The 7,500-nt window shown below is 38.6% G+C and overlaps 2 protein-coding genes across 2 annotated transcripts in view; both read left to right on the plus strand.

Annotated features, from left to right (window-relative positions):
• Positions 1 to 7,500, plus strand: part of LOC138022204 (organic cation/carnitine transporter 2-like) — a 205,840-nt gene that overhangs the window by 78,297 nt on the left and 120,043 nt on the right. The gene's annotated exons all lie outside the window — the stretch shown is intronic.
• LOC138020410 (uncharacterized protein B0403.1-like) lies at positions 1,882 to 2,724 on the plus strand. The gene has a single exon (XM_068867400.1). It carries the CDS (start codon positions 1,882 to 1,884, stop codon positions 2,722 to 2,724), a length of 843 nt encoding a protein of 280 aa, XP_068723501.1.

Consider the following 7,500-nt stretch of genomic DNA (forward strand, 5'->3'; position numbering starts at 1 on the left):
TCCTTGTTATTTAAATGCAACTTCTCGCCAAAAACTTTACCTGATCTTCCGTTTTTACCACAATTCTACAAAGACGTATTAGGTGCCTGGGAAGAAATTGTTAGCCATACTCTTAAGACGAGAAAAGAAATAAAAGACGAGTTTTTGTGGAACAATCACCTTATACAATTAATGGCGGAAAATCTGTGTTTTACAAAGAATGGTATAACGCTGGTGTAAGGAACTTGTCAGATATATTAAATAAAGAAGGGAAACTCATGTCTTTTTCCGAGTTTACGAGGAAGTACACGATTAAAACAAATTTCCTGCGGTATCTTAGCTTATGTAATGCGATCCCAGCAAGTAGGAGGGAAACCTTAATCAGTGGTGTTGACAACTGTGAGATGAATTTGCTCCATTCCCCAAGTGATCTAGGAAATTAGACATGTCAGTATGCCCGTTCTTCCTACATTTCAAAAATCTTTCAAAAGCCTACATCAGAAGCATGCCTTCACTGATCACATCTCTGCGTTATACAGCCTCCCTTTTAAAGTCTCTAAAAATATGAAGCTGTCCACGTTTCAGTTCATTATAAACCACAACATCATTTACACACGCGACAAACTCTTCAGGGCTAAAATTGTCGAAAATGATAAGTGCCAAGCTTGTGGAAGTAAACAGACCCTAATACATTTATTGGTAGAATGTCAGTACGTCGATACGTTTTGGAACTCCTTTGCCTCTTGGTGGAATTCTTAAAATGCGCCCAGGGTGACTCTAACGGTTACAGATAAAATTTATGCACATCACCCTGAAAAACTTTCTTTTCGCACTCTTAATTTTTGCCTGATAGTGGCACGTTTCTATATGTACACCGCTTCCAAGGAAAATGAACCTCTTAGCTTCCCAGCATTTAAAATTCTACTAAAGAGTAAATTAACCACAGAGCCGTCGTACGCCCAGGAGTCCGTGTGCCTTTAGTAAATTCTTTATTGTGTTGGTTGCTTAATGTTATTCAAAGCCTTATTATTGTAAGCTAGTTAGGCAACAAGAATATTGTAAGCACTGTAATCATTGTTTGTAAACAATATGTCAGTAAATATAGTATCTCTTGTTAATGTCAGTATCGTAAGTTATAAGTAGTCTATGTAGTGTTTATTATTGTAAATGTAGGTGTTTTAAAATTTAAATAAAATTTTAAAAAAAGGATGATTTGTAAATGGATGTAATAATGTGGTAATTGAACTTCGTGTCGCGCAAACGTATGATTTCAGACCAAATCGCACTCCACTCAGTTCAATTACCATTATTAATTTTCTCGATATCCATTCTTCCGAAAGTATAACCGTGGAGGCTGTTTGTATCAGTGTAAAATCATTCTCCATTGCTTCTGGCTTATAGCTGATGACACTACAACATTACCCTGCGAGCAGTTGGTTTCTCCTACACTTCCCAAGAGAGAAACCACTGCGAGTAACCGTTACTAACCTTGTTTTGGCGCTTGCGTGTGCGTTCAGCTACGTAACTGTTGCGTTCGGGCTAGCCTGCTGTGTAGTGATTTCCCGCGAAATAATACGCGCAAAGTGATGTCAAATACATCACGTGGGGTGTGACGTACTTCGTACTTCGCACATGCTCGACGGAAAATCAAACGGTTGCTCGCAGTGGTTTCTCTCTCGGGAAGCGTAGGAGAAACCAACTATTTCAAGGGTACTACAGCATACACCTCAGCTCCCAACACTACGGCATTAGAACTTTCCTTGATTCAGGATCTTCAGAAACTATCTACCTGGTTTTCTTCCAATTATCTGACAGTAACAGTATGGTGTCCCGCAAGGATCTCTTCTGAGACCGCTTTTGTTTAATATATATATTAATGACATAACCCGTATTACCAAGAATATGGAATTGAGGCTCTACGCAGATGACACAACCGGTTATGCTGCTAGTAACTCACCTGCGACCTTGGAATTCTACATCAATAGTGACCTGGCGAGATTATCACATTGGCTTGAAGATAACTACCTCACCATCAATGCCACTAAGACGCAGGCTATGATTGTTGGCAAATCCAACTATAATTATGAGCTCACCTTAAAGTCAAATCATATTCTGACTATCGATGAACTTAAGTTGCTGGGAGTGACGATTGACAATAAGCTCACTTTTTCCTCACATATTAAATTGGTTCTTAGTAAAATTCATGCAAAGATAGCCGCCTTGCGCAGAATTAGGAATTTTATTGATAGTGACACTGCGGTTAAACTATATAAGTCGCACATTCTACCTCATTTTGACTATTGTAGTCCTCTTCTAATAGGAATTAATCAAACTTTATCTGATAAGTTAGAAAATGCCAATTATTACGTACTTAGAACTCTCTTCAATCTACCTAAGTCTATTAGTTACGAGCAGATCATGTTGCAGTATAATTTAGATTCCATTAAGCATAGGCGCCTGGTCCAAGCTCTGACACTTGTGTACAAAAGCTATCCCAATTATATAAGTAGTATGTTTAGAATCAAAAACTGTGCATACAATCTTCGCGGCAATGGTAGCAGACTCGATCAGCCGGCCCCTAATACTGGTTTTAAACACAGATCTTTTTCGTATATTGCGTGCCGCCTCTGGAACAAGATACCTTTGCATGTTAGGGAGGCCCCAAACCTTAAGAATTTTATGGCCAAACTAAAGAAACTTAAGTTGAGCCAGGACGAATGTCTTTGTGATTCCTGCTCTAATTAGATGCTATTTTAAATTTATAGTATGGATAGGTAATTTTATTATAGATTCTTAGTCTAGTTTTTTCTTTCTATTGTAGATACACGTACATTTTTGTAACGAGTCCTTTTTTAGGCTCATCAGTGTCACGTGTTTAAATAAAGTTTTTCAGTTTCAGTTCAGTTTCAGTAAATCCCACCAAAACTCAAGCCATTATTTTCGAAAATTTTAACTACCAACCTGTCCTTAGTATTGGCAATCCTATCACTGAAATTAAAAGCTTTCTAGAGATCCTTGGTGTCCACATTGATTAAAAAAAACTCTCTTTCAAGGCCTACACATCTGCCATCTTAAAGAAGGTCTTTGCTAAAATCGGTCTGGACTGGTACCTCCTGATGATGCACTAAATTTTTACAAGTGTTATATTTTACCCCATCTGGAATACTGCAGTCCACTTTTATTACAAATACACAAAACCCTAGCTAATAAACTTGAAGCTTCTAATCATTATGCATTGAAGATTATTTTAAGTGTCGGAAGCGACTTAGATATCAACTGTATATTGTCCATAGCGGGAATTAATTCTTTGGAATTTAGAAGATGTGAACAATCATTTTCATTACAGTAACTATATAAATGCATAAAAGTGCTACTAGCCAAGGGGTCCCTTAATGCGGAGCTTATCCCGGTTTCTGTAGTATCCAGCGACTAGGAGTATTTCTGCTCCCCCCTGAGCTGGATGGGATGCCAATCCATCGCAGGGTTATCCCCTGCATTAAATTCGCCAAATAAAGAAGAGTACAGGCTGCCCCAAATGACCATAGGAGGTAAAGAAAAAGGGCAGCCAGGGCAGTGGAGGACTGCGACCACTTCTTTTGAAAGTAGCGAATATACAAAAAAGTGATTATGCTGATACACTTAAGGAAGACGTTAAAAATTGCACCCTTCCACGGAAGACGCATGTCTGACTTCCAATAGGCATCAATTTCCTCCTAGGAGCTTACTGGCCTACCTATCGACCTTTCAAGCGTTATGCTATGTACGCTATGAACACTTACTGACCCTTTCTACAAGGAAGTCTTTAGTCGTCATGGAAACCCGCTTACGTTTGGTTGGGTTCTGTTTTTGCGAAAAAAATGTAGGAACCACTTTCTCAGTTCCTGGAGACTAACCGTGCTGGGAAAGAGAGCCATTGGTTGTGGAAGGAAACAACATTTGACAATGAATTTGAGGTCCCGTGATTTCAGGCTGACGCATCATCTCATTGATGACTTTACATCCCTTGTCATACATCTGGTAGAGGATGAGCATGTCATCGTATCACTCGTCAAAACATCAAAACTATATTTCGAGAAGTTTCTAACAAATTTTCAGATTGTTTTTTTCTTTTTACGAACTGAATGCCGGCAATCGAGTTAGTAACCGGCGACTCGATTGCTTTGTATTAAGGTATTCCAGGAGATTGCAGTTTGAAACGTTTCTTGGCTTGCATGATTTTTGTCACGGTGGCCACGATCCACGTTTGTCTTCAGGGTTAGAGGCAGTGTGTTTTATAACTTTTTTACATTGGCCACATGCTTGACCATCAAGATCTTGAAATGGACATAATCAATGTTTGTTGTTCGGCAATTTTGCATAAACAGTTGATGACATGATCCCTAAGATTTTATGCATTTCTATTTTCAAATGCGTACCGGGTTTCATTGACCGATGTCCAGGTCAAAACATTTTATTTCAGTAATAGTAGTAGTAGTAGTAGTAGTAGTAGTAGTAGTAGTAGTAGTAGTAGTAGTAGTCTTTATTTCACTAATAAAATACATATCAAGTGTTACATCAGATTATAACTATTAAATACTTAAAAAAGCGCGAAATATGCATTAATTTCTAATAGCTAAATTGAAATGAAAACTAATAAAAACATTTTTAAAACGCTCAGTATTACAAAATGGAAATGTACTAGGCTTGACTTGTCTCATCTTAAGGGTAGCAGGGTGAATCCTAGGAAGGGAGTGATGTAAAGGATGACCTTCCCACTCGCTTAATTTCTTGAAAATACCTTTATCGGACTTTTCTAAGCAATTAATAATGGAAACAGAAGAGGACGTATATCTTTGTTTACGACAACGATCAAGGAAACATTGTATGGTATTACGTTCTGGTGGAGATGAACCGTATAAAGATATTCCGTACATAAGCTTAGGCAAAACGTAAGTGCTGAATAAGTTGTCCAACTCCGCTTGACAATGCCCTTCCTTCCTTAGAGTTCTTAGAATGTATAGACATTTATTAGCTGCGGACACCTTATTCTTGACATGAATAGAGAACCTACGATTTTCCTGAAATGTAACCCCTAAGATAAATAGTTCTTGATTTTGCGGGATATTCTGTACTGTCTCTACAGTAGTACATTATTGTAACCTTTCTTTCAAAAAACCATTTCTTTACATTTAGAGAAATTACATTTCATATCATTATTGATTGATCATTCTATAAAGTTGTTGACTACAGGAGTTGCAGTATTACTATCACTTTCCTTCCAAACAGGAATAATTAGAGTGGAATCATCTGCATACTTCAACAACAAAGAATTAGACTCTGGATCTGTTTGTATATTTCGCGCTTTTTAGTCTCGCACAATCATTTGTTAAACAGGGATCTCGAGACCTCAGCTATGCCTGGATCAACCCCCTCAAGACTTTTTCTCTGGGACCTAATAGTGTTCTCATAGAGTCTGCCACTTGTTACTTTCTTGCCGATCTTTCCACCCAGGTGGAACACGCAAACGTCGAAATGAAAGCTTGGTCTTGGCTTTGGGCACTTCATGAGACATTTTTGTACCTTTCTGGAATCTTCGAAGAGTTTTTAGAGCCTCTGTCAAGTTGACTTCTTTATTTTGTCGGTAAGGGCTTTGGTCCCTTCCTGGGGCTTGAGGCCATCATTTTTTCGATCATTATCATTTCCTGGGAAGCAGGATGGCAGTTTTTGCATCTGGTACGTCATGAAGAGCGTTTACGTGCCACGTAATTCAGACAATTGAAATTCATCTTGAAGAAGTTCAGTGAAAAACGAAGCACTCTTGTCCAGATCTTCATAGTAACAATGACAGCTTAGTGAGCGAAAGGAAAGGAACTTTATTTAAGTGTCTAGTCGTTCTAGCGCTGGAGCGCTAATTGGGGACACTGTAAACTGAAATTAACAATGAAAGTAAATCAAGTCCAATGTTGGTTTTTGAGGAGAGGGGAAACCGGATTACCCGGAGAAACCTCTCGGTGCAGAGTAGAGAACCAACAAACTCAGCCCACATATGACGCCGAGTCCGGGAATCGAACCCGGGCCACATTGGTGGGAGGCGAGTGCTACGCCACTGCGCCATCCCTGCACCCCACTCAGAAACACTGTTTTCATCTTCACCCTTAGTGTTAACAATAATTGCATGAGGAAGTGCAAGTGCAAAGTCCGACCTTTTAATGGCAATTGTTCCATAGTTTAACAGGCCATGATGTCAAAGGTTTTTACCAAACCCACACGATGAGGTCATCCTAAGAGGTACCTGGGAAGAAGTCACTTATGTCCAGACATGCGCCTTTTAGATGCACGCCCAATTTTGACATCCAACACGAAGTGTCCCGTTAAAGTCTAAGCCTTTGCTACCTATTCAGTTTTCAGCAATAAGATAAGGATAAAGGTTTGCGTCTTTTTAAGCTTAGGGTAATTAAGGTTTTATCCTTGCTTGAGGAGCAGCATTTGCGACGTTAATTGTCTTAAGTTTAGTATAAACGCACAGGTGATTATACAAAATCGCGCGCTCTCATTGGCTCGCTATCTCGGATTATCAGCCGATAATCACCTCGACGGACAAAATGGCTGCCAGTAGTCGTTTTGCCACTGTAAGTGAAGATGATTTCGCGTCGAAATGTTTTTTTTTTTTCTCTTTTTTGAAATAATCACCTGTGTATTTATACTGAAACAATTATTCGCCTCAGGCTCAGGGATTATCGGTGAATATTTACCGATAATCACTTCGCATTCGGGGAATAATTGTTAAATAAATATTCGGAGACACGAGTGATATTGAAGTTGGGGGGAAAAGCAAGGGGATACTTCGTGACGCTTGTTGAAACCATGATGCATCTAATTAATTTATTTTTATAATTTTTTAATTTGTTACTTGAGATTTTTATTAAAACAAAAAAGAAAAAAATAAAGTAAAGTTTCATTAGTATTGATCAAGGTACCAGCGCAAAAGTGCCTTTCTAAATAATTTTTTAGGTGGTTTGTCCCTAATGAAATCCGGGATATTATTCCAAAAGAAACATCCAATAATGCTGGGGCAAAATCTCCTAAGATTAGTTCGAAATGAAGGTATGAAGATTTGATTGGATGATGCACTGCGGGTATTGTAGTTATGTAGCTCAGATACCAATGAAACAGGTATATTAGGAAAGTTTTCATGGTGAGAATAATCATAAAAGAGCATACATGTATTCAGTTTAACAATATCAGGAACTTTAAAAAAATTAAAGGGCATTTCTGGACTTATCTCACAACATGGGTGATGGGTATGCCTCCTTCATTGCTCTTTCAGGGGGAAAGAGCTACAAAAAGGTGGTGAAAAATTGGTAAAGCTGGGAAAAGAGAAAGGAGAAAAAATCGGAAGCCCACTCCCTTGTAGCACAAAACCCAGCACCAACCCTTTGTGCAAAAACGAACCACAGTTAAATAGGAAACATGACCTGAGTTATCAGGAAGTCCGAAGTAAACACTTCGATCGATATCGATCGCCCTCAAATTAGCAACAAT

This window comes from Montipora capricornis, chromosome 10, assembly GCF_036669925.1.
Source record: "Montipora capricornis isolate CH-2021 chromosome 10, ASM3666992v2, whole genome shotgun sequence".
In the NCBI taxonomy this organism is placed as follows: Eukaryota; Metazoa; Cnidaria; class Anthozoa; order Scleractinia; family Acroporidae; genus Montipora; species Montipora capricornis.

Coding starts and splice junctions, on each gene's coding strand:
- LOC138020410 (XM_068867400.1), top strand. CDS start 1,882: ATGGAATTGAGGCTCTACGCAGATGACACAACCGGTTATGCTGCTAGT.